This window comes from Falco rusticolus, chromosome 1, assembly GCF_015220075.1.
Source record: "Falco rusticolus isolate bFalRus1 chromosome 1, bFalRus1.pri, whole genome shotgun sequence".
Taxonomy (NCBI): domain Eukaryota; kingdom Metazoa; phylum Chordata; class Aves; order Falconiformes; family Falconidae; genus Falco; species Falco rusticolus.
This window is the reverse complement of record NC_051187.1, coordinates 40,240,383-40,268,175: the sequence shown is the minus strand read 5'-3', so window position 1 is coordinate 40,268,175 and position 27,793 is coordinate 40,240,383. Positions and strand designations below refer to the sequence as shown.

The 27,793-nt window shown below is 40.5% G+C and overlaps 1 protein-coding gene across 10 annotated transcripts in view; it reads left to right on the top strand.

Moving 5' to 3' along the window:
* The window catches only part of ARVCF (ARVCF delta catenin family member), a 295,514-nt gene that overhangs the window by 118,097 nt on the left and 149,624 nt on the right, over window positions 1-27,793 (top strand). For 7 of the 10 annotated variants that reach the window (XM_037375833.1, XM_037375850.1, XM_037375823.1 and 4 more), the window contains one exon: window positions 154-398. The exons of 1 other annotated variant lie outside the window; for it this stretch is intronic. In XM_037375833.1, the coding sequence (XP_037231730.1) occupies window positions 183-398 (216 nt within the window). In that variant the 5' untranslated portion in view covers window positions 154-182. Of the gene's footprint in view, window positions 1-153; window positions 399-15,577; window positions 15,945-27,793 lie in introns of those variants that run through there. 2 more of the 10 variants (XM_037375888.1, XM_037375878.1) reach the window with 1 other exon arrangement.

Sequence of the window (27,793 nt, the reverse complement as noted above, 5' to 3'; positions counted from 1 at the left end):
GGATGAAAGGAAGTCTTCAAAGAGCACTGCAGTTTGCTTCTTAGAGTGAACAGTATTTTAGTAGGGTGACTAACGATGTGCATTTTTATTTTTAACCTCTGACCTGTGCCCTCCCCACCCCTCTACCTAACCCTTTCCATTTGCCCTGGTCAGTTAACAGGCAGGAGCATTTGAAAACAATCATGGATGACTATGATATCAGGTCTGCTGCCAGCATTTTAGCATCTGTTAAAGAGCAAGAAGCTCGTTTCGAGCGGCTTACCCGTGCACTTGAGGAAGAGCGGCGCAATGTCTCCTTGCAACTTGAGCGTGCCAATCAGCCAGCAGACCGAATGAGCATTTGCAACATTGGCAATGGTCAGCCACTGGCAACCGCCTGGCAGCAGCTTGTACTGCAGGTAACAGCCTGCTCATTTTACCTGTTGCTAGAGTTCATCTATACCAGAATTTCCCATTCCAGAAAGTCAGGTGCATCTTGTTTGTCGTCAGCATTTCATTCTGTAGCTTATCTTCTGATACCCCAGAGTTGGTATGCTTCATCAATTAATTTGGTAGCTCAGACTTCAGAGCCTTGACTTAAAAGTTGTTCTTAATTCCTCTTGGCTCATGGGATACTTTTAAAAATGCATACATCCTTGAGTATTAAACCCTAAAGAGAAATCTTCCCACCCTCCTGTAAATCTATGCACTTGCTGTAAGTATGGTGATGTGCTGGTGATTGAAAAAGAAGGCTGAATCATCTCCATAGCAAACAAAATTTCCATTAGAAATAGTTGGGAGTTTGAATAGAGGGAACAGCGTGAAAAGCAGGGATTTCCCTCCTGCGATGTCTTATTGTTTGTGTAGGGAGAACTTCATAATTTGTTTCTCATGTTTATTGAACTGATAGACTTTATTTTAATGATGCAAACTGGCTTTGTGGTAGCCTTAGGTTTCTAAATACTGTTTTGCTTGGTATGTGTTTTTTAACTCTTTAAACGAGCAATGATAAACTTACATCTCTAAATTACTTTAAGCTCGCAAGTCACTCTGACATGCAAGGTAAGTCATGCAGAAGCAATAGCACCATTTGTGAAGGCCTGCTTCCTGAGAAAACATTGTTCAATTCAGACAGAAACTCTAGGCTATGGGGATTCTAATAGTTGTTTCCCAGTTATACCAGGGTGTTTTACAATTGTACTTGCAATGAGCTGTATTCGGGCAGATTTTACGTTATATTAAGTTAGCGCAGCTTTTCTATTAACAACTGCCATGTTTCTGTGTGTGTGTATGCTTGAATATGGGATGTCATGTGAAAGGAGCAGCCCACACTGGTTAGGCTAAAAGCCTGACAGTAGCTGGTAGGAGCTGTAGGTTGTTACCCTCTGATTAGCAGCTGGGCTGGGGAGAGGGAAGATGTGTGCTTATGTATTTTTTTTAATAGAAAAAGGACAAGTTCACCTTCACTTTTTCTGAATGACTTTGCGCAAAGTGCCTGATTAATAGCTCCAAAATGAAATTCCTTATCCAGAAAACTGATGAAGCATGAGTTTTTTGCAGTGTTATGGCTTAAGCTCTAACCACTTCCAAGAAAACTTAATGAAAAAGTTTTAAGTTACTGGGGTCTACGTGACTCTTATGGAGAAGCAGCCCCTGTAAGTGACCCTAGACTGAATCTGTGTACACTTAGCTCATTGCCAGTGGGCGAGGGGTGAACTCCAGTTCATAAATAATTTGTGTTGAGGTTTTTAGAGTAGTTTGTATATGAAATAAAATTGCTAAATTTGCACAGTGAAGAATTAATGTAAGGTTATTTATGTGAATTTTCATTAAATGTACCGAGGGCCAAATTTCTGCCTGACTTACTAGAATTAATGAAAGTGTTTGAATGAAGGATAAAAGCTGTACATTCAGTCTTATTCAGAATACATAATGATTTAATCTTTACTATTGTATATTGCATTTCATTGTTAAGAGTACACAGAGCAAAAGACACTGCTGTCTGTAAGTATTGCTCATGCACTATAGTGAAATGCAACTGTCTCTGAAGCTGTGTTTCAGTGAGGACTGATTTCTTATCACCCTATTCAACCTTTTATTGTAATATTACAAAATAAGTAGTAGCTTTTCCATTTGAAAGTTCTGTAGGTGATTATACGTAATCTAGTTGTTCTGAGTAGAATTTTTGGGGAAAAAAGAGGGTTAACTCCATTTTATGAGAATGCCAAATAATCTGTAATGATCTCTACAACCAGGCATCAGTTTTCCGTGTTGCTTGATTGTCAAAGTGGAATCTGTGAAAGGGATTTGTTAGGGAAGTGTGCATAGTCAGGGCTTTGTTAATAGTCTCTCAGTACTTTTTTGTAGTATACTCTCTCAAACTTATTCCCATCTTGGGAAAGAAAACTAAGCTTTTTTATTATTATTATTTTAGAAAAAGAAAACTAGTATATAGGCAATGTGCCAGAAGCATAACAGTTTTCTGAAGTCCTCAAAAAACGAAATCAAGGTCTTCTGCAAATAACAATTCTAATAATTCATTCCAGATTTTTTTGCTGGTCTCTCTCTTGTTTTTTGTTTTAATACTAGCTTCAAACTCATTCCATAACAATACCTCCTTGTCCTAGGCAGCCCATTTAGCTACTTCCTTCACTTACTGGTCAGCGTGAATTCAGAATACTTGAATGGAACATGTGAACTGTGGTGTGCTTGTTGACATTTGCTGGGAGTGTATATGGCATCGTGTTTTTTGCCCCCTGACAAGAAATATCAGATCTGCAAATAAAGTCAGGGATGTGCTGCAAGTGCCCCAAAACATGTACATGGACGACTTCACCTTGAGGGTGACAGAGCCCTGGCACAAGCTGCCCAGAGAGGCTGTAGGGTCTCCTTCTCTGGAGCCATTCAAACCCGCCTGGAGCGAGACTGTGCTGCCTGCTGTAGGAGACCCTGCTCTAGCAGGGCGCTGGGCTGGGTGGTCCCCAGAGGTCCCTTCCAACCCCAACCATTCTCTGAATTGGTGATTCTTAATTTTACATGAAGAAAGTATGTAGGATTTTTCTAAAAACTATCTTAAAGTTGTTTCTCGTGGGAGAAGTTGATTACTTGGACAGTCTAAACAAATCATTAATGTATTTTTTAATTAGATATTAATTAGAAATAGCTGAGATTATTCTTTCATGGGAATTTTTCCCAGAGGTGAGATTTCTGGCAGATACTGTCCTCACAATAAGAGGTCCTAAATGGTGCTGAAATGTCTCCCATTAATATTAGAGTCTGTTATTAGGTAGTGGCCAAAGCATTTGTGTTTCCATAGCCCACTGTAGAAGTCAGTGCCTGCCAAGCCTTCAGGTTGTGCAGAGGTTTTGTACCCATCTCTCCTTCCTGCAAGAGGCAATAATCAGCTACTGCCATGTGGATAGCTAGCTTCAACCAGCACGCTTTCTGGTGAAGAGGGATAAAAGTGCTGTGTGTGGTTAATGCTGTTGAACAAGTGGGTAAATGGAACTTCTGCCCTATGTAGCGTCCCCAGTCTTTAAAGCTGATGTTGATTAGAATTTGTTGCCAAGTGTACAGCCAGTGACTTGAATTAGGGTATTTCAACTTCTGAAGATGTGCAACGTTGTACATGCATTACTGTGGATTTTGGAGTGGCCAAATAAAGTGCTCTTCCAGTCTAAGAACCGTCTGGACAAAAAGGTCATTAGTTACTCGATGTAAACCATTGCATTACTCTGAAAAATGCACCACTTAATGAAATTTTAATCACAGAGCTTTTATCCAGTTAATAAAAATCTCCTTCCAGTTTTTAAGGATGTTCTTGACTCTTATTTCCTATTCTGTCTTTGAGTGGTAGGAGCCACATGGCTGGCCATTGCTATTTGTTTCTGAAAGCGAAAATCTGGTTGTACTAAAAAGAGCAGAGCTGTCTCTTAGTGTGTGTTTGTGTTTGTGTCTCTAATTTTTGCAGTGAAGAACGTAAAAAAAACCCAAACAAACCCAACCTTTTTTTTGGTTGTTATAATATCCCAAGTCATGGGAGTCTTGGCAGTCTTTGCATTTTTATCAATTTACCAATGCAGACATAGTCCAGTAAGCTTCTTGGTGAGTAGTACCTCACATATAGTGTGTCTTATATATGTTAAAGTATCTGTTTGATAGTGCTTTTTACAAGTGTGATAAATCTTAGTAATCTTCATGTGTGGGCTATTTAATCTACCTGGTTCTATTTCACTTCTTTTCAAATCAGCCTTCTGCTGCTTTTCACAGTGGGAACTAAAGTTGGACAGGGAGGAGATACAAAAGTGCATGTATAGGGCACATACTATAGTGGGCTGAATGCACAAAGCTGCAATATTGTCACTGGATAGCTAACCATTCAGAGCATAACTTCTTAATAATAAAGAATTTTTTTTTTTTTACTTTTATTAAAACATCAGACATGTGAAACTTATTAAACACAAGGCTCTATCCTGAGCTGGTTTAAATTGGCATGGCTCCATGGGTTTCAGAGAAGCTCTGTCAAGTCTGATCAGCTGGGAAGCTGAACAACAAGGTTTGCATTCAGAGATTGTTTCCCTATCGGTACACCTTGACAATTTCCATTCCTGTTAGTGTTTCATAACCAAAATCAAGTATAGCATTCAATAAACCTCTTTTGCCTACGAATGCACTGTAACAGTGCTTTGACTTCAGTGATTTTGCAGTGACCTGTAGGGCTTTAAGAGGGGTTCGTGTTATAAAAAAGGTAGGTGTTATCCCCCTTCTTACAGGTGGGAAAGCTGTGGGAGCTGCCAAACCTCACATGATGTAAATAACAGAAATCAGCCCTTTGCATGCTGGTGCAGAGTCTTATCAGGTTGAGTCATACCTGTAGGACGTAACATAAGTTGATCTGAGAAGTCTTTGTATTGACAAAATCATCTAATAATTAAAAATTTATTTAATTTGACTGTTGTTTCCATTCATTTAGGTTCCCTGTGGTGGGTTTGTTGGGGTGGTTTTATATTTGCATTTTTCTTAGATATATCATGTGGTACATTTGGCTAAGGAGGTTCTGGAATAGATTAAACCCAAAGTGGAGACTGTGTGTGCATATGTGTTAGTATAATATAAATATTCCCACTTGGTTTTTCCAAAGCCTTGTTAGTAAAAAAGCTCATCAGCGTAAATGCACTCAGGTGTAACATTTTTGTCTTAGAAGGATATTTTTGTTTAAAACCGAGTGCCGTTAAATTGGTGGTCTTATTGCAAGTATTATGGAATTCTGCTGTACTTTATGGAATATAACAACATCATACGTATACATATGGAATACAAAAATATCATACATATACACATCAAACAGTAGTTCATGTAAGAAGGAAGCTCTGTTTTCATCCTGATACCACAGAACTGGTAAAGGCTGCTGAGGAGTAAATACTGATTGAATGACGGCTGTAGTGTTTATGGTATGCTTTCTAGCAGTCTGTCAGTCAACATGTGCCAAGAGATCTATGATTGCAACTTAATCAGTTTTAGTTACTGGTTTCATCCCCTAAAAGGAGCGATAAAATAGCTTATTTTGTTTTCAAAAGCAAAATACAAGGTTTTGATCCTGTTTTGACTTAAAACTTCAATCCAGCCTGCTTCACTGATGAATTTTTGACTCAGCATTAGGCCAGCAGCTTCAAAGGTTTCATCCTGTCAATCTGTTTTGCTTTTTCACACCATTTGAGAATCAGGCTTGCTGAGATTCCTAATGGTTAAGTGTGCAAGTGCATTATATGGGCTGAAATTTCTCATAATCAAACCAAGCTGAATTAGCGTGATGTGATACAGATGAATACAGCTTAATATCTCGTATTTATGTAGCTATTACAGCTCATAATAGACATTATTGTACAGGCTTCTCACTTGTCACTTGTAAAGCCAGCCCTGGCTGGCTTGTGCGTGATTGTGCAATGGCAGTAGTTAACACAGCATGAATATGGTGTTGGAGGCAGAACTGAGCTTGCTTGTACCTTTTGTAATACTGTGCACAATAATTCGGTCCTTTAGACGTGACTGAGACAGACTTCTCTGAAATAGGGCTTGTGATTATTCCATTTATAAAGGCTTACTAATTACTCACTGAAGCCTGCTTTACAGTCATTTTGTACTAGCTTAACTGTTTCACTACAGGTTTGGATTTTTTTCTCACTGTTCTTTAAACTGAAAGAATAGAATTAGGGTGATGCCAGGTATGGTGAATTACACTGTTAGAGATACATCTTGTATAAGTCCTCTTAATGGATTGTTCCCCTTTATGCATGGCCACCCCAAAAGTGGTAAAGTTAGAACAATGCAAAAGCTGTTGCTTCTGAACTAAGGAAATACACACAATAATAAATAGCTTAAATACAAGTCAGGAAAAACAAATAATTTACGTGACGAGGTTTTTGAGTCAGTCTTTTTTTACTGCCACTGTAATTATTCATTTGTTAAGAGGTATGGTCATAAAGACAGGCTCAAAATTCTCTGTCATGTTTAATTAGTGTCCTATCTCTGGTAAGAGCTTTTTTCATGTGATTTTCCAGGTCTGACATATGTCAACCATGCTTTTTCATAACTTGATACATAGTTTTGGTGCAAATGTTCCCTAACTTTGTGTTTAACCAAGTTATTAACAAAATAGAGCTGAAAGGAAGGCAGAGAGGTAAGTGGGAATGAAGAAACTTAAATCACATACTGTTCTGTGGAGTTGGGTTTTTTTTCTATTAACAGCCTCACCAAAACAGACCCACAAACCCCCTCCCAACAAATAACACCCCAAAAGGCCATCTTGAAATTAGTCAAGACTACTTGAAAGTAGTCAACCAAGTTAATAAAATTTGTTTTTTCTTCACTTTGCAAATATGATTATAACTGTTCAAGGAAAATCGGCTTATGGAAAAAACCTACAGAATATTTTGAATTATGATTTGGATCATAACTATTTCAATTTATGCTCCAGAGAAATGACACCTGTTTAAAAATTAACAAACATATTTTCCTTTGTTATTATTTTTTAGGCAGATATTTTGTAGCCCTAAGTAAGCACCAGTATTCTTCAGTCTTTATGTTAATCTGAGAGGTACCTGTGACTTACGCCAAAAATGACATTTTTTGAATTGAGGGTCAGTTTCAAGTGGAAGGTGAACTCTAAAGCACACCAGAACACATGGTGAGAACTTAAAAAAAATACAGGAAGATTACCTCAAATTGCTTTTCTAAGAAAAAAAATCAAGTTAACCTTTCTGAGTTAGAGTTTGGGCAACAATAACTCTTCTGTCTGTATTTCATTACTTTTTATTTAAGAGTCTCTGCTCCACACTTAACATAGTGCAGACTGTGTAGAATGTAGAAACTGCTTCCACTGCTTTGATAGTAAGAACGTGGGTGCATTAATAGTGTGTGTATGTTTGTACATATGCAGAGAAAAAGCAAAAGTGGGTTCTGAGCTGCACTGAGTCATCAGCTTACCTTTTTTTCTCCTTTCCATCTCATATACTTTGCATGAAAAGTTTTACGCAATTAGTTCTAGTTTGTAGTGCCTCTTCGCTTCTGTTGTTATATAGCATATTTGTGCTCCTATTAAGGGACTGACAGCATGGAAAATGACCTTTTTCATTTTTTTTGCCTTACAGGTAAGGTCAGTTACAGACAGCAGTGCTGTGGGTTCATGACAGCTCTCCCCTGTTATAGTACTATTTCCTAGTACAGTGCCAACTACCCAGAAAAAAACTCATCGGTAGTTAACCCATGCATGTTCTGCTTCTGCTAGTACTGAGTAGATGGCAGAATGTTGAAATAATTTGTAGGGATAGTCCTAATTCCTTTATAAAACCAGTTGAAGCCATAGAAATGTAAGTTCTGATTCAGGGGTATGGTATGGTTTGGTGTCAGTCATACCATGCCTGTTCTCTAGCCAGCTGCTGGTGTCCCTGCTCTCAGCTCCCCCTCAGTAATTCAGCTCTTGCGTTCTTTTGGCCTTCAGGTCACTGTGCAGTTATGCATGCACTAGCTATGCCATCAGCCTGATCCTGTAAATTCAGTATGTATGAGTAGTCTTACTGAATTTCTAGGAATGACCTGGGTCAGGTTTCAGCTTCTGCGTATGTGCAACTATTCAAAGGTTCTGGGGAGGGGAAGGCAGGGCGGGGGGCAGGTGGAGATCTGGGAATATGATTCCCATGGGAGAGTGGGTTCTTAGATCAGAAATCGGTGTGAGCTGAGAGAGATTTGCAGTACCTGTGAATCCCAGCACAGTTAGGAACTGGATCAGAAACTGTTACTTAGCTACTTTTCAGGGAAACTTGTTCCCCATGCATGAGGTATGATCCCATCCCTGGCTTCCTCTGTGCTGGAGATGATAATAGTTGTTTGCTTGGAGATTGGAGCTTTTGCCACCTTTTTTTATGGACATTGTCTCACGTCTGTGAAAGTATCAACTCCTGGTTTACTGTGAGAGCTGGGTTCTTTTGCTGATAGCTCAGCAACAGCAGAAGCTGGAAGCAAGGAACTGGTGTGACTCCAGGCCAGAGCACTGCAGATGGCTTAAGACAGTGTTGCTAAGCCAGCCTGCACCTTACATGAATTCAGCCAAAGCAGTAGCTCCCTTGGAATTACTGCATGTGTTTCAAATAGAGACTTTCCAAAGTGACAGTGTGGCATGCTGCACCACTGTGAGCTCAAGGAGCTCCTGCTGTTTGCCTTTCTGCTGGGATTACCCAAATTCCAAAAGAAATCGTAGAACTTGCTTCCTGTATTACAGAAGGAATGCAATAGCACAGGGTTAACAAAAAAAGAGAGCTCGTGCAACAGGCATCATGGTATATATCATATAAGAGCCTCTGAAAGATGGCTCAAGTCATATTCCTGCAAGAATTTACATTTCCTGGTTCTTCTATTCCTTGTCATAGCTTCTCCCCTGTGATTGTTCTTCAGTCTTCATTTAAGGCCTTAGATGGTAAAAACATGGATACAAAAGTGAATGGAAGTATTAGCATCTATTTAAGCAACAACTCAGATTTGACCAGCTGCATCAAAAGCTGTGAAGTGCTTTCCAGAGGGATTTATTTGATAACTGGGGTTTAGGTACTTTGCTTACTAGTTATTTGGGGCTCAGATCTGCTGGCATGCAGCAGAATCTACTCAAAATCTGATGTGTTATGTGAGAAGTGTTGTATAAATCTTTGTCAGCAACTCTATTTTTAAAAATTTTTAATGAATCCTTTGGGACCTACTTTTAAAAAGGGAACTGAGGAACTGATCCTCTGTCTGGTAAGGAAAGAATTCTTTCCAACACAGTGTTCTGTTTTTTCAGAATTTAAATATATGCTATTTTATAGTTTTTCATGTGTAGGTTGAAAAATACATCTTCTAGCTCAAAGATGCATGCCTTTGCAGAAATCTCACTTTTTCTAACATCAACAGTACCTCACTTTCATGTCTCACACTTCATCTCTTAAGTATGTGCTCTGCAACTTTATATGGGAACTGCTAAATTCCGAAGTGCCATCTAATGTTTGTCAGCAGGACAGCAACTGGTTTATGCTAATGATTATAATAGTGCAAAGCAGTGACCACATTTACCCTAAGCATCTCAGAAATATTTTTGCAGTTTCACTTGCCTTGAAAGTCTCAACTTCTTTTGTTTCATGTGAATTTTTATTAAATGAGGTTTTGGAAGCAACTGAAAGGCAAGGATTTTCTTATTTTGTTCACCAAGATTTGTGAAAGAATGATCTTCCACAGCTGTTAACCTTTCTGGCCTGGAACTGTGTCAAGTTTAAATTATTTCATTTGAATGACAAATTCAGTTTCATAATTTTCTATGATTTTACATTGCTTTACTAACAGAACTGTGTTTTCTTCCAGAAGTACATATAGGAAAAACACATCAAAAATAAATTCTGCTTGCTGCATGTACCTTATTATGTAAACTGGCATCTAGGTTGTTCTTTGCATGATGTCTCTGAGTGTTGCAAGATCAGGTACCTGCAAGTAATTATTAAAAATGTCTTAAAACAGGAACATTCAAATGTAAACATTAAAGAGTAGTATCAGGTTTAACAGGACTTTTGTAAAAACAACTTTCTTGTCGCTTTTACTACATTTGCTTCTTGATAATTAACATGAAAACTTCTTACATTTTAAAGTTGTTATTTATTTTTCATGTTCTGCTGCTTGTTTATTTCTCAGCTGAGACAGCAGAACATGATTTATTGTACTGGTGTTTTAAGATATTTTTTTCTCTTACATTTTAGTTCCCAAGCATACTACTGTACTAGTTCAGCTGGGATGTTGAGGAAGAAAGATTTAAAACCTTCACAAAACCTTTTTGCACTGTATCTCTCATTTTTATGAAAAGATTTTGTTACTAATACAGGCCTTGATCCGTATGTGTACAAGCAAAGCAGACCTTTATCCCAACAGGGCATTGCACAGGAGTCGGTCTGTCTTCGTAAGCCTCTACTCTTGCAGATCCACATGTGGCCACAAGAATGTTTTGCAGAAACTTTAAAACCGGCAAACAGGCAATTTCCGCTTCCCCTGAGCCCTCTGAGATTTGGACCTGAAAGGTTCAACTTGGCTTTTAAAACCAACAATTTTCCACAATTGCATTTCAGCTGTCTCCAGTATCTGTAAACTCTTGCAAACTAATGCTGAAAGAGCCCCAAATGAATGCTGGGTTATGATGACATTAACAAATTACTGAGCCTTTCGCTAGTTTAGGCCATCTTGTTAATGGTTCAAATTATGCTCTCGCTTGCTTTGTCACAAATCTGGCGTAATTCACTGAAGTCATTGGTGTGACTGAGAACAGAATGGCCAAAGAGGACCATGGGCAGCCTGAGGCTGTGTGCCAACTATAATTAAAGCCTTTGATTTAAATAAATGTCACAGTTTAAACACTATTTAAATATATCTTTTAAAAAAATCATCAAAAAACAACAAACCAAAAACCAACCAAAACTGCTTTCCTTGTTAAGCTACCAAATTACTAGCTGAAGAGAATATTTTTTTAACCATAGTTGTGGTGACTGGGAAATGCTGTAGAATACTGCCAGAGTTCATTTTAGGGACTTAATCTAAAATGTATCTTCAGCTTCTGGCAGAGTGTTTTTAGAATACTGCAGTTAAAAGTTGAAAAGAACCATAGTCTCCATGTTTCTAACCCATCTCGATTAGCTCTTCTTACTTTTTGCAGTCTTATTTTCATATGTATTTCAAATTCAAGAAACTTGCTCTGCAATAAAATTTCATACAGAGACCTTAATTATCTCTTCAGAAGAAAATCCAAAACAGCTTCAGGTTTTGGTTTGAGGAGGTTAGTAATTACCATAAAAATCAGTTGATTGTACAGACGGCTATCAATCCAGTGTGTAATGGCAAACCACATTTTTGCCCTCTGGGTGAGAGAATGACATGTTAAGCTGGTATCTTCTGAGCAAGTGATTGTGATGTGCAGCTTCAAATACAGCACAAATCATGTGGAAAATCCAAAACTAAAACCAAATCGAAGAAATGAAAAATGGTTAATACTGCATATGTCTTTCCTGCATTTGAGTGTCTTTGTTTTCCTTTCCAATAACTACAGCATGAAATTATGGTCACAGTACCAACCTTAAATTTGATTTGTTTTCCTTGCTGTTGTCATTCTGTTATAAAAGTAATGGTATTTTAAAATTTTTTTTCTTCAACTGGAGGAGGTTTTTCTGGGTTTATTCCTGTAAAATTAGTTGATTCTTATCTAAATCAAGCTGCTGGGAAGAAACATAGGTCATTTATTCAACTGCGACCTATATGCAGTGACATGTAGCTTCCTCTGTCCTTTATTTCTAATGTAAGCAGTGCTGTCACCAGGCTGTCCTTGTTCTCATCCTGTCATATGACAACTTGGATGAAATGGAGTTGACTGATATTAAAGGTAGCAAGATGGAAGCTGTGTTTGTATACAAATGAAAAACCCCTGAACTTACTGAAATACCTAATCGTGTCCCTCTGCAGAAGGTGTGTCTGCTTCCTCTTTGCCATGTGGTTCTTCAGTCTTGTGATCCTTTAGACATCTTCTTTAATACTGGATTCTTAAAGAAGGGTGGCACATAAAATCATCCTCCATTTATACACAAGTAGTCCCTGATTGAGGCAGTCTGGCTTCATCTCCATTTCTAACCTTGCAGTATGAAAGCAAAAACATTGTCAAAACTACGTTGATGGAAGTGTTAGAAGTATCCTGGTGGATTTGTCCTACTAGAGTCACACAGCCATTTTGGAGCAAGTATGGATGCTTTGAAAGGGTTTACATAACTTTTCAAATATATTTAAAAATTATGGAAATGGTAACAGGAAAACCAATTTCAAAATTTATCTTGGAGATACAATGTCTGTTTTCATTTGTCTGTATTAGAATCGTTACAGTAGGGCACACTGACACATCATGTTCTTTAGTCCTCTCACCGTGTATATTTGCTGCTTGAAATTCACAGAACGGCAACAAAATACCCTCAGCGTGGAAGTACCTATATGAATGTAGGCTATCTAATTCAGAGAGTTGCCATGGATGGTTGTGGTGTTTTGCCTATATGGTTAGCTGGGATTTTTGATTCATCTTGTGCCTTCTTGCTCTGTTGGGTTTATGGAAGTTACATATCACTGAAGCCATATGTTATGTTTCCAGGCAGAGCTGTAAACCATTTCATTTTTACTGCCTCTGAGAGCAGATCAATCTGTAGTGCAGCACTAGTGATGGAGAATTTTTTAAAGGTAATGGGAGAAAATAAAAAAAAAAAGGAGCTTGGCCCAGATACTGTACTACTCCGTCTTGCAGAGAATTAAACCCTTTCCTATTTATAAGATTTTAATTTCTCAGAAGAAAGGTTTTCACCCTACTTTTACAGCTGGGAAAAATGTGACAGATTAAGAAATTAAGGTTCATTTAAAAAAAGGGGGGCGGGGGGGGGGAGGTTGTGATGTAGTCAGCAGTCTGATACTAATGGATAGAGTGTTTGTTGCCAGAATTTGGAAGTTCAGTACAATGTTAGGGATCTAATCCATTACTCTTATTTAGGTAATTAGTTCTTTTACTTCAGCACTGCCAAGTCCCAGCATTCAGAATTATATGAGCTGGTAAAATATTGCAAGCAGCTAAGGAATAAGAGGGCTTGAGATGTATTTTGCCTTTTTAAAAAAAATAATTATAAAAAAAGCGTTGGCTTTGAGTCAAAACATTTTCAAAATTTACTTTACAAGCAGAAAGCCTACAAACATCTCTTATAGTTTTGAATGGAAAATTATGTTTTTAAATAACAACCTAACTCCAGAAGGTGGGACTTCAAAATTCAGCAATGCTAATGTTGCATAGCTTGGACAAATACCTGTGGGTTTACAACATGAGAGACTTCTTATGTGAGTAAGAATTGGCAAGTCCATCCAGGAAGGTTTTCAGTTTCATCGTTTTGCATGCAAGAGTAGCTGCTTCAGTGCCCTATAGATACAGACTTTATAACGTTTTTTTCTTTGACAGTGTATAAAGGTCTGGCACATATCCATGTGCATGCTTAAACTGAATGGTACTTTCAATGCCAGCATGGCCTCAACAAAAGTTGAGCTATTTTCGTTTGTTAACGAAGAAAAGTTGGACAAGGAGAAGGGGCCAGGGGGGGAGAGTGCTGTACAAAAGTCCGGGAGACTCATGCAAAATGTGTCCCTTTTGCTTTGGCCTTCAAGTATTTTATTAATGGCCACTACCAGTTGCCTCTGAATCATTCCGCTGTAGATAGAGCATATTCTTTCCCTCCAGTGAAGCAAATAACTTTGCTTCAGCTAAACCTTGTGGAACATCTACTATTGCCCTTGTCAACCTTTCTGGCATTTATTTTTAAACAAATTAGGATTGGAGTTGGGTAACACAGTTCTGCCCTGTTCTCTGCCCCGAAAATGAAAACCTTAGCTCTAATGTTTGGCTGGAATGCTGACACTGGCAGTAACAGGAAAGCTGAATTTAGGATTAAATAGGTCTGAAACCTTCCTTCTGGTCTTAAATGTCAGTATAGGAGATGCCACCTTTTCATGTTGATCTGGTAGGATGTTAATTAACATGTTAATTACACTGATACTGGAGGCACATTTTAGTATTTTCAGGGAACCTGAAGCTGGGAAGAAAAGACACTGTACAAAGGCACCTATTCTGATAATTGAAGAAGATTAAATTGTAATGTACCTTCCTTTTTGCTTTATGGCTGGTCTTGCTGTCTCTGACTAGCCCTGTTTTCCAGAGGTAGTCTCTATAATTTGAGGGAGTAGCTTTCACTCCCTAATTACCATTGTCCAGCCACCAGCTGTTTCAGGGGTGGATTTATTTATTACTTTGGTTCACTGCAGGACCCACATATGGAAGAGGAAAAGCAACCCTTACCCCTCGGCCAGTGACTGCAAGTGGTGCTGGTCATTTAGTGCTGGGGAGGATGGAGCCGGCTGCCTCTCAGGCCTGGCTGACTGTGTACAGCTGGAGGCAAGGCTTCGGTCCTGGGCTGGGGAGGCATGCCCACCTGCCCCGGGTGGTCCTGGGCGGGGGGGGGGGGGGGGGGGGGAGTGGGGGGGGGGGGGGGAGTGGGGGGGGGGGGGAGTGGGGGGGGGGGGGAGTGGGGGGAAGACTTCAGATGCTGGCAAGATTGGGTTACACCTACCTACCTAGGTCTCTTCAGACTTGATGCCTTAATCTATTTATTAATACCTACCCTTTCTGCAATTTCGTGGAAAAGGCATCAAGAAGGATCAGATCTTCAAGTAAGAAGTATGGGAGGCTCTCCTCCTTCCCAGCAATTTCATGGAGGCTTGCAGTCTGGCTGCCTGCTGGAAGATGGAACGTTGAAGGCTGGGTACTTCCAGTTTACTAGCAATAAATGAACGTGAAAGCTGTGCTGTATCACACAGTGAGGTCCCAGGTGTTGTTGCAGAATGTGGTGACTGCAAGGTACAGCACATCTGGCATTCATTTTGGTGATGAGTAATTTATCAAGACAATCATTTAATGAATGCGGGCAGGCTTGTGGGCAGGTGAACTCTTAAAAAATGAGGCCAGTTGTACTTTGTGCTGTAAGCCTCTCTGCATCTGTGTAAGGTGGAAAAGGGAGGAGGCTGTGGTGGAAGATTATCTTTTGCTGGTGTAGGTGCGTTAGGGATGTATTAATCTCCAAGTGCAAAAAGTAAGCAAGTGAGAGGATTTCCTTTCTTGTGCTGTCTTGTTAGACCTTCCTGTAATTCGCAAGGCAGCCGCGCTGGGGGTGCAGACGGCATCTGGGGGCCTCTCTGTCCCCCCCGTCGTCCCTCCCCAGCAGCAGGTTCGCGGGTGTAGAGTCGCCGGTAACAGTCGTTTCGCTCGGTGACATTTTTCCTCTTTGTCTTCGCAGCCCGGCGGGAGCAGGGCGGGGGGCGGGCCGGGACGCGGGGAAACCCCGGGGGGCACCGGGCGGGCCGGTGCCGGGGGCCCGGCAGAGGCGGCCCCGCTTCTCCCGCCTCCCCCGCCGGGCGGCCGCCGGGCGCCCCCCGCTCCCCGGCGCGCCGGGCGTGGCCGCGCCCCAGCCCGCGCCGGCTGCGGCTGCCCGTCAGTGCCGCCCCCCGGGACGGAGCCGCCGGGGCCAGCCATGTGAAGGGCTCGGCCCTGGCGGGAGGCAGCCGCCGGCCGTGCTGGGGGTTGGCTTGGCGTTCTGTTTTGTGCCAGGGGAGCGGCGCGGTCGGTGGTGTGCCTGCCCTGGATGGGCTCTGTCCGTGGGGAGGCTGCCGAGGGGCTCAGCGGCGAGGCTGCTGGGCGGGCTACAAAAGGAGCGGGCTTGCCCGAGGAACGGGGCTCTGGCGGCTGTCAGAGGAGAAGGTCCGCGGAGGGTCTGCAGGAAGCTGGAGGTGTGCCCTGCTAGGGACCGCGCAGCCGGCACCGGGCATAAATGCCTGCGGAACTCAAACAGGTTAGTGCGAAACTTGCGTCCTTTCCCCTCGGGCTCCGGCGGTGTGTGCGGCCGCGTGTGCCCGGCTCCGCTTCTGGGCGAAGGAGGTGGCTCTCGGCCGGTGGAAGGGGCTGTTTACTTGTGTTCTCATTTTTTAGCGAAGAACTAAGAGCAAAAGCTGAGCTGCTCTTTCTAACAGAGCGTTCGAGAGAGGTTTTGCTTTTGTCTCTGGTGCACTAACTGGTGAAACACCCGAAAAAGCAAGCCATTGTTTTCTTTGACCTTCTCGTCCTGTTCAATAAATCTAAGGAACTCTTTGACATGAACTGCTAGAAATAGTGCTTTTAAAGAAGAAAGCTTTGCTATTGTGTATTCGTTAAATGTTTGCTTTTCCCATACAGCGTTCTGTTGCTTTCTCTTTGGTTTTGCTGTTGAACATACCAAAGAAATAACTTCGGTTTTGCCCTCAAAATGTTATCTTAAACTAAGAGCCCTCTTGGCTGTCACCTGAGTAACTGTAATGGACTTGTAGCTCTGTGGGAAAAGATTTTGAATATTATTCTTTACCTTGGAGTGTCATTGGGCTTTGCAGAGTAAAGCTGTTGCAGACTAGATTTAAATAAATAGAGATCATATAGAGTCCTGTAATGTATAGGTGCTTATCTTGTTAACCTCCTTCATCTACCTTGTAAGCCTCAGGAAACCCTACAAATTCAGGTGATGGCAGGGTAGAGCTGCTCCTCAAACTAGGATGAGGGGTTATCTTTTTCTTAACCCTTCTTTTTCTTCTGTGCCTTTTTAACTTAAAACACAGTATTTTAGGATAAGAAAATGCAACAATAATGCATTACTGAGACTACATCTATGAATCTGTTTAGGTTCGGTGCACAGGAATCATTAGAGGTGCTTCAGTTTGGTGTGATCATGCTGTGTTCTACTTGTCCAGCTCGGTAACAGAAGGCTGAATCATTTCTTGATGCAAATAGGATGTTGGTTCCCTTGAGGGGAAAGTAGCCCTTTCAGCTGGGCCCTTGAGTGATCATTTCTTTGTCTGTAGGCAGCCTCTGCAATCACTCCCTGCCTGCTAGAGGTGACTGAATCCTGGTTTTGTTTGAGTGATTCTCCGTGTGCATGCTACCTGTGGACTTCTTAGAGAGGAAGGGATTTTCTTTGTGTATGTGGTCCTGTTTGTACTTCCTCACGAGGAGTTGCTGTACGTGTCAAGTTCCATGCAATAGGTTGTCGATTTTTAGGTAGATAAGATGTTGATTTTTAGATAGATGTAGTTAGCATCTGTCTATCTATAGGGATTTTGGTTTTTGTTTTTTTCAGTACAAGGAAAAAACCTGGAGGTAAGGAGCAGAATGCTAACTGTAAAGAAGGTGTGTTTGATGTCTCTTGACCTGTGCAGTAGGGCTGTGTTCTTGTTTTCAGGGTTTTCTATTTTGATAGGAGGAAAAACTTGAGTCAGAGTGGAAGATTATAGTTCATCACTTTAGGTCATGCATTTCAGTTAACTTGTAAATTCTTCTTCCATATCAAAACAAAAAACCCTTATGGATATAATTTTCAAGCTGCGTGTCATAGTTGAAGATCAGACAGAGATATATTATTTTATCTTTCTTAATGGAGGAAGGGCTTGATTCATTCTGAGGTCTTTTTGCAAAGTAAATGATCAGTCTGATGCTGCAGCAGTGTATTAGAGAATGCTTTGCTTAATGAAAGACAGTAGTTTTAAACTGTGAGCTGTCAGAGAAATTAATTGTGCAGTTATAGGGCCTCTGGAAAGTAATCTTTTAGCTTTAATTATCACAAGTAAAACTAAGCCAAATGGCTAAATGACTTTGAGGTGAATGGCAAGCCTACACAATCCATACAGACAAAAATGGGAGAGATACTAGAACAGACTTCTGCCACATTGACTAAAGACCTAATGTGTTTAGATAAAGACGGTTGTGAAATAATTAAGAATCACCAAGAGTAACTTACAACTATGCTTTTGGCTTCTGCTGGGAATAGTTGCGCTTTCTGAAGTTCTGGGCCACAAAAGCAGCGTTGTACCTGCGAGCACTGGTCGAAGAAACAAGTGCTGAAAAACCAGGTGGTCACCTGCTTGGTGTTCTCCCTTGGCGTTCCCCGTCCTGCTGAGGGATAAAACTCAGCACAAACTTCAGCAGTCATCTGCAGTCTGCCTTTCTGCAGTGGCCCGAGAGAAAGTATTGAGTTAATGAAATTCAGAAGGATCTTGAAGTCTGGAACTGTTAAAATACATTTGGTCATATGACATACAGCTTTGATCTGGATCTGAAGTGTTAAGCACTGGCTTGCCTCAGGGCCATGAAGTTGTGAAGGAGAAAGGAGTCCCTTAAAGTGACTTTTGCCAAAAGCTCTTCAGCTCTGTGTTACTCCTGCTTCAGAAAATACTTGGCTAACGTTCCAGATTCAGGCACTGAACTCAGTAGGGCTGCCCTTCCTCAGCACTTTGTCCCTGAAGCATTTTGCTAGAGGATGATACTGATGTGAGAGAGTATGAAATCTTAGATCTGGCAGGATGAAAAAGTAGTTAATGTATTAGTGACATACCTGACATGAGTCTGTACTAGTGATGGTAATCGTGTGGAAGAAATGTTCATGGAGGTGCAGCATGCAAAAGCGTCATCATTTGCCAAATGGTTGGGCAAGTCATACTAGAAAAAGCAAGAAAGAAGGGAGCTTAACTTGTAACGTGGATCAGGTTCACCCATGGATTCTCATATATAATAGACCTGAAAAAGGTCTGACATGCTCTGTAGTCTTGAAGAGGTGCAGCAATCACCCTGCTCCCCAAAGTAAAGCCCTTGCCAGCAGTTGGGACCTCTGTAGCAGAGCTGGGCAAAGAGAATGTGTTTCAGGACTCAGTTACTGAGAAGTTGAACTACATCTTGGAGGAACTGAGTGGAGGCACACGTTCCCTTCTGCTAGCTCCTGCCACAGAGGCAGTAGTTCCCCACAGGAGGGTGGATACACTAACTTTTTAGGCAGTTACTGCCTAACTCAGGTGCTGAACTTCAAAACCGAGGTGTCTCTGGATCTGCTTTTACCTCTTGATACAGGGGCTTGCACAGTGAGGTCCTTTACCGTCTCTGGGATGATCTGGAGCTGCAGCAGGACACAACATGTAGGTTGGGAAAATGCAGGTGTTCTGTTTCTGAAAATGTTGTTGCAAGAACTATGTTCTCCTGGAAGTGCTGTTGTGTGCTGTTGGAGTGTGAGGGTTTGTAATGTCCATCTTGTGTGTCTGCCTGCTTCTATACAGCTTTGTAACAGGGACAAGCATACCAAACAAAGCATTCCAGCAGTTGCACTTCCCAAGGCCCTGTTGCTCAGCCACCTGTCCCAAAGGTTGTGAGGTGAGCTGGTGTACAGGGAGAATCAGGCTGTCTGCATTTTTTGCTTGTTACACTGCAGTTGCTAAAAATAGAAGGTATCTTCTTTGTGTTTTTTTTTAAGAAAAAAAGTATGTATGCTCAACATCTTTCATAACATAGAAATACACATTATGGAAGATAAAACGGGGGGGGAGCATGTTCAGCAGTTGCATTTGAAACTACACAGGCTGGACATCTCTAAGACAGCTGTTCACAAACATTTAATCTCAAAACGCTCTTCTCTGAGGGGTTCACTTCTGCCATTAAATTAAGGTTTTGATACTGACTTTGGTAGGAGTCAGGTCAAGGCCACTGGGTGAAAGTTGTATGTCTGTATTTGGGTGTTAAATAATAGGGCATTTCTCTGTGAGGATTATGACATGTTCTCAGTGTGGCTTTACTTATTCCTGCATCACAGGGGGACATTCAACTGTTACTCAGTTGCTCTGAGTTAATTTCTTCTGTGATAGCAAAATTGTGCAAATATATGCAGGGAAACTTCTAAAAAGCTCCTGTTTCATTTGCAGTATGCCATAAAGGTGTAGGGAACATAATGTAACTTATTTCTCTTACTGCTTCTTCCCACCCTGAAACTTTTGAAGTGCCTATGCTAATTTAAGGAAGTGTTACTTCCTCCCCTCACCCCCTAAGATACCACTCTGAGACACAGAATTAATATTTCTAAGATAATGCCGATTAATTAAGGAAACTAAAATATCAGACTGCACCACTGCTTGTTCTCCTTTCTGGAAATATTTGTGGGTATGGCTGTGTGAGATGGGAGCTTCAGCTTCACTGGGTTAAGAAGGTCCTATCTTTTTCTGCTGCTGGCTGTTGCTTTGCCAAATTATGCAACAGTTGCCCTCTTGCTTGTGCAAACACACATTTTCAGGGCCATTCTGTGGGCAAGACCAGTGAACGGATCCAGCTTAAAAATTGAAGCAGGGCTTACATGGTTTAGGAGAAGAGGAGTGGCATCTTGAACAAGAATGAGGCCCTTGGAAGAGCTGTACCTTCCTCCTGGGGGTGCAGAAGCATGTGCATAGTATCTGATGTAACTACTCTTGCTGGTGAAACAAGACAATACAGGGTTTTCCTGTCTCAAATGACTTGGCCTGGGAGCTCCATATACATTTGGTTTGCTCAGATCTTCCCGAGGATGGAGCAGAGCATAAAAAAGACCCTGTTCTTCACGTTTTTGAAAACTACTATTGTTTCAGTAGCATCTTCAATGCGACTGATGTTACTCAGCAAAGCTCAGCTGTGCCCAGCAATGACTTTGTGGGAGAAATGGCAGAAAAATTTAGGGATGCATATGCAGGTTCATAGCAGATGGAAACTTTTTTCTGCTTAACTCTGCCTTCCAAGGTAATTTTGTTAATGGGAGTCTTCCTTGTTACTTCATACTAGCCTATGTATTTTTCATAGCATTGCACAGACTTTATACTACAGGAGGTAAGAGAAGGAAATTAGTATTGCAGTAGCTCTAATAGTCATAAGGATAGGATAGCAGAGATGATGCTTCGTTTATGTTCAAAGCTTTTGTTTCTGGTGAGAAATGGAACATAGGAGTTTGTTAAAAGGTTTTCTTTGATTTTGTTTTTTCTTTTTAAGAATGAGGAGGGGCTGATGATTCGTCCCTGTGTCCCATCCATGGAATAAATAGCAAGAGGAGAAGTTTAAATGTGAATGCAGTTCCTGAAATCCTGAAACTAGAGAGAGCGTATTTCAAATACTTGAATAAAGGGAAAACTGAACCTCAAACTTTGATAGTTTTAAATTTCGTGGTGTCCTTTGTGTCTCATGTATCTCATGAGGTTGCAGCCAGGCTTTGGGATTATTTTTTTACTCATTTGTCTGCATGCCGGAGTAGTGAACAACTGTAACTGTACCTGAGAGAAGCTTGATGAGCATGCAGGGGCTAAAATCTTTTTCTGGGGAATCATGTTTTTTTTATATCTACAAATGCCTGGGCAAGATCTCTTCTGTCTCACTCAGGGGTGGTGATTCCGCGGACTCAGTGCTCCCTGTATACTGCAGTAATATGAAAATTCATTACATTCAGTGGTGTTCTCTGCCTCTTTGATGAGTCAAGCCCACACCTGCTTACAGCAGGAAATTGAAATGCCTGAGTTTTCCCTTTTGGCTAATCCCACACATCTATCCTTAGCATCACAACACTTCTCTTTGACGTTCAAAAAATAAAGTGAAAACTGTTCTAAGTAAACCTGGAGAATTTTTGAGCTTTGGAATTTCTGCCTCTGCACGCTAAATAACTTGGTACAGCTCTGAACTTTTATTTTTAGTAAAATTTTCAAAGCCAGTCTACTGTTATGTTCAGAGAAAGAGGTGTTCCTGAAAGCCTGAAATGAAACCAGAATGTGACAGCTTGTTTTTATACTGTAGAGAATGTATTTTTGTGTGTGTTTGTGTGTGTATATATATGTATAAAAATACATATATGGAGGAAATGAGAAGGTGATATAATTTAAGTAGCATTACTTTGGATGTGTGTAGTGTAACACTGATCAGAATCATCTGGAATGTTCAGAAGACTTCAACTTACAAACTTGTAATTCATTAAAGCTGATAAAAGATATGCAGCACAATTTGTTTATGGATGGTAGAACCCTGACGTGTAAACAGTTCCTCTGTATGATCAGTGTTATTCTGCTGTTTGAATTGTAGAGGTTTTTTCAAATAATTCTAGCAAGTTTTGCATCTGAAGCTATTTGCATCCCTCTCTTTTGATGATACAATTCTCCGGCAAATTCAGTGTTATGGGAATAAAGGCCTTTTTGGCTTCTGGGCATGGCAGCATGTGGGCCTTAGCTAGTTGGTGTTGTGATGCATTTAACAAAGACATAAACCAGTATTTATACCAGAATGCTATGCAGAGATGAAAGATTTCCAAGTTTAAATAAGAGAGAGTTATTTGGTTAAGGAGTTTAATACAGGCTCTTGAAAGTAAGTTAAATTGCAAGTAGCTGTGGAGAAAGATTTTATAAGGAAATCAGTGTGTAAGGCTACCTGGTGTACTTCACACCATACTGCACTACAGTAACGCAGAACAAATTATTTTGTTTTGAATGGACAAAATTACTTATAGAACAGATTATGCCGGTGGCTGGATTTCTCCATCAACGCCTGCCTGAATCCTTGTTAATCACTGGTAAACCAGACCCTAATTCTTTAAGCTGAAATGGTAGCTAGAAGCTCTTCCATGGCACCACTGTCTCATACTGGCATAAATTCTTGGAGCAACGCACTGTGGTTCTGCATCAGGTCACACTGATTTTCTCCCAAATACATGGTATACTCCCAGTCACCTTGCTGACTTCTGTTAGTATTTTGTCCTCCTTAAACCTTCTTCCTAATGGTAGCAGTGGTGACCAGAATAATTCTCCTATTGTTCGTATATATTGAATTAGGAGGAATGTATTGCCGTTTAAACTTAATTCAGCAGATGCTTTATGTTGCTGGCCTCAATTACATTGGTTATCAGCTCATCTGTAAAACCAGCAATATGGTTTAGGAGACCTGTGTTGCCCAGATGGGCTGTCTTGGTGATCTCTGCCATTCTAAGTCTGTGATGAATCGCAGATATGGTTTTTCAGTAGCTTAAGCGTGCAACATTTTGTAGATCATTTTTTATGATGCTCTAATGAGGGAACAGTTACAAACACTCTTTTCCTGGGCTGTAAAAGATTTCAACTTAAATGCCAGATGCTGTGAAAGTAGAGTGACTTTGTAAATCGTATATATTTTTTTTAAATAGAGTATGTGTTGATGCTGCTTACTATTATAAAATCTCACTCTGGCTGCTTTCACAGCATCTGGCCATGAGATGTCCCCTTGAACTCCTGGATTACTGACACTTTTTTTTTTTGTGCTGGTAACTTCAAAAGTAATATCGTTTCATTACTTCCTCTAAATGCTGCTTGGTTTTTGTGCATTATCATGCCTTAGTTGTTTTCTGTTGAGTCAGTAATATTTTGGAATTAGCTGGTGTGCTGCAAACAAAATTCTTCACTATCTAGTTGCTTTTTTCTTTTCTTTTTTTTTTCTTTTTTTTTCTTTGTTTTTTTTGCTACTAGATCTTATAAATACAGTCATATCTCAGTATTTGAGAAGTGATCCTCATGTCACATGAGGGTTATGGGATTCTTGAATGCTCATGAGAGAGATGGCTGGACTTCATGGGTGAGGTATTTCCCTCTGGGTCTTCTCACTCATTGCTTATTTGGGTAAAGAAAGTGAGCGGGTGAAGGCCCCTTCTAAAGCAGCACTTGACTACCCAGTTCCTGACAGCGTGAGACTGTAACCTCACCTTCCTGGTGCATCAGAATGGCAATACTTAAAACATTCCCAAAACTTAAGAATTGAAGGTGTGCCTAATGCGTTGGTTTGCACATGCATGGAAACCTACATAGCCATGACTAGGGCTTCAAAACCGCTTTGCATAGTTTATAAGATGTTACAGGAAAACCCTGTGGCTGGTTTGCAAAGAGGAGGGGAAACACAAGTCCTGTCTTCCTCCCCAGTCAGGGATGTAGCTTGGGTGATGAGAGTGGATGCCAGCTACCACTGGTGGCTGGGTGAAGTTAAGCAAATGGTTTTCTGGATGAAATTTCAACGCATCAGTTATGTGGAAAACTTGTTCTTGCCTTCTAGCACTGGCAGGCAAGTTAGTAGATATTTAGTAAAACACATGGAAAGCATCTTAACTCTGCTAGTTATGGCATTAATTCATTTCTGCAGGGTGTTGTGTCCTAGCAGTAAGAGTGTTAGAACCTGGTGTTGCAGCTCCTGTCTCTTTTCTCTGCACCTCCTCCTCTTTCTCCCCCTCCTCTTTTCCCCTTTTCCTTCTTCCATCCCCTTTTATTCTTGCCCCACCCCCCCACCCCTGGCTTTTTAATAAACTTAGTAAGTTCTTTCTAGTTCTTCATTCTCCTCTTTGCCCAAAAGGAATGAACTATGGTATGTTTACAATAGTTTTAAAAAATTGTATTTCTCACATTAGCATATGTAAATGTGAGTAAATGTATGCTAGATGGTGAACATTCTGCATTTGTCCTTAGCAATTTCATCTCATCTGGGTCATTCTTTCTGTTTCTACCATGACATGTTGTTTTATTACCTGAGGCTGGAATGCATCTTGGTCATGGCGACACATTTATCTTGTATTTTATGATGTGATCTTATCACATCCCATTTCTTTTCTCTTTCCTGTTCAGCTTTTCATCTGTCAGTGACAGTCATGACACCAGGTAGTGGCATAGCAATAGCAGGGCTATGTATTAGTGCATACCGTTGGCAATTTTTAAGGGTAATACTTTGCTTCTAAGGTACAATATTCTTTTTATCAGGTTATTTCTGGAGGGAAGAGCCATTTGTAATTACATCAAAACCAGCAGCCATCAATCACTTTAGATGTAGGAGACAGCAAAAAAGGTTCCTCGGATAACATTCGGTAAATGTGAAGCAAACAGAAGGTGACACTGCACCCTTCTCCCTTGGCTGCAAGAGTACAAGGAGGTGGAAAGAATTGTTGATTTGTTATTTGTGTAACAGTGACAGACAGAACTTTGAGTTGCAGCTTCTGTATTTAACATAAAAGTAAGTATATTCCATCAACTCTATGAGAATGTGAAGCGAGAGGGGGAATGTTGTTCAGATCCATTGCTGAAGAGGTTTTGGCCCTTCTTAATATGTTGGGTTTAAAAGTGTATTCTTTCCTACCATTTCTTCAAGGGCCAGATCTTCAAAGAGAAAACTGCTGCTATATAAGCAACAAAAAATGAGGCGACAGACTTTCAAACCTTTCAAGCTAGTATATACCAACTCCAAATATGATTGGAGATTAATTAGAGTGCTGCGTCAACCCACTGAACAATTTTGAAAATCTGGCTGCTGGTTTTGGTGTATAAATAGGAACTGAAACATCTGCCTGCAAGTTGTTGTAAATCTAGTGTGACACACAGTTAATCCAGTAAGTTTTTCTGCTTCTTGGTTTTTGAGATTCCAGTCAAAATCATCTTTGTGTTTCCTTTACATGGGATCAGTTTTTGTTTATTTTTCTTTTTCTTTCTTTCACAAAGCTGACACTGCAAAATTTCAGCTTAACAGTGCCAACGCAAATTTTTCAATACACAAATAAAATGTAATTTTATTCCTTTCTGCCTCTACCAAGAGGCATAGCAAATATTGTGTAACACCCATCCTGAGCTTGGCCGGGTTTCAGAAACTTTCCAGAAAAAAAGACACTGGTAAAATCAGCATCTGCCACGTACATCAAGATAGTTAAGGAAGAGTTGTGTCCACAGCAGCTGAAGAGCTGTGTATGCATGTATAAATATACTGCAAATGTGTGGGAGTATTTAATGAATTGTTGCTCTTTGAATTTTCTTGTTCGAAGAAACTTGGCCCAGGTACGTTATGTGGATACTGTTTTGGCAACTGGAGTCACAAAAATATTTACAAAGTCTCTTGTGTTCTTCCCCCATGCTCTTATCCCCCCTTCCTGTATTTAAAATTCCCTGAAATGTTTTGTTCTAAAAAATCTACAGCTTTTTTATAAAATGACAGGGAGAATTAGCTTTCTCTTGGTTGTAAATTATAGATAAAGATGGCTTTAAAATTTAAGGTAATGATGGAAACAAAACATGTTACTTAAACTGTGTTTGTTTTTAATATTTCTGTGGATTACAAAGACTGTATTTTTGGGTGGCTCACAAATTGGGAAAAAGGTACTTTTGTTCCCTCATAAAATTCAGCTCCATGTTCTCCTGGGGAAAAACGTCAAGATGGCTTTGTTGGGCACTTCACACAGGATACCTCAAGTAGAAGCACTGTTTTGTGGCTCTGCTGTACTGTTATTTCTCGTAATAGTGGTGGGAATGCAGTACTGAATGCCCAGAGGGCCCTGTGGGCTCCTGTTTTCATCCAGAATGGATGCAGGCTCTGAACTTTGCTGTCAGGCATGGTTGGGAACAGCCTGCGCACACGGTTACTGTGTGGGAGCTAACGTGAGGTGATGTAGGACAACTACTCTTACTAGGACAAAATAAGGTAAATATTTGCCCTGGCAACTGTTGAGGACAAATTTCTCAACACCATTGCACAGTTTGACTAGTTGAGCAGCACACTTCAGCCTGTTACTATGCCACTTTATGATTATTTTTTTTACTGGTCCCTGGAATTCTGGATTTGGTTCTGATAGCACTCGTAGCAATTTCTGGCTTTCTGGCACAACTCATGTCTCGTTAGCTGTGGTAGAAATACTGTCACAGTGCGAACTTAGGGCTTCGGGCAGGATAGGTCCCTGTAGAAGTCTTTGGATTTAGTTGAGAATTGGAAGGGAAGGGAATACTGTCATGAGGTGATCAATTGCATTGGAAATGAAAGAGTTAAGAATGGAAATCTGATTGCGCAGCTGAAATCTCAATTTGAACTTGTGGTCTCTTGAGAGAAAATGCCATTCAGCACCGTTGCACAGTTATTTCATTCTTAATTTTAATTGACATATCCCAGAATGCAACCTGCTCTTACGAATTCTTACAGTACAGAGACGCCTGTGAGTCAGTGTGTCTCTGTGTGGGCGAGTTCTGTGTTTTAAATTCGGGTCATTGTTAATTTCCCTTTTGATACCAGCATCCCTTCTGCCTACCTTATTCACTCAGTAGGTTTATGAAATTTGAATGACTCTTTCCCTAAATAAGATGTTGGTCACCTCCTGGGATTTCTGCTTAATGATGTGACCCTGCTTCTTTTTTCTCTCCCCCACCCCCACCCCCCAGATGCCTGTTGAACAAGTAGAGGTGATGCTTTCATGGAAGTGTTGGTCTCTTGCCTTGGTGACAGTGGTATCCTGTGCAACATCAATAACAGAAAAGTAATTATTTTGTTGTTGTAAAATGGCAGCAATGTTTCAGCTTTATTGGGGGGGGGAGGGGGGAACCTCAAGCAAAAACTTGTTCTGGTGTAACATCAGTCATTCTTCCGAGTTTAATTCAAAACCAGTTATTTATAAATGCAGCATTAGCAGCAGAACTGTTTAGCTCCATCCTGTAGTAGTTGTGAGGACCAGAAATATCGGCCTAAAATATTTTTTAATATTTTATATCTCCAGTATTAATCACATTTTCCAAGTAAACTGTGTGATCGTCCAGATCAGGATTATCCTAGAACTTAGTTAACTTTCTTACAGCTTTTATCTCTGTTTTGTATCTGATGGGCATCAGTTTAAAGAAACACTTTGCAAACAGCAAAGAGCCTAAATGCATACAGTAGTCATAAATCCAGTGGAAATCTCATGCTTTAGAACATCAACTTGTGCTTTAATTTAGTTTTAATCTGTAGATGAGCAGATGAGGACAATGGCAGGCAAATCTAGAACACAAAGTTTCATGGGAGTGTAGACTTTGATGACCATTTGAGCTTATAATGGATAGGGTTAGTGTT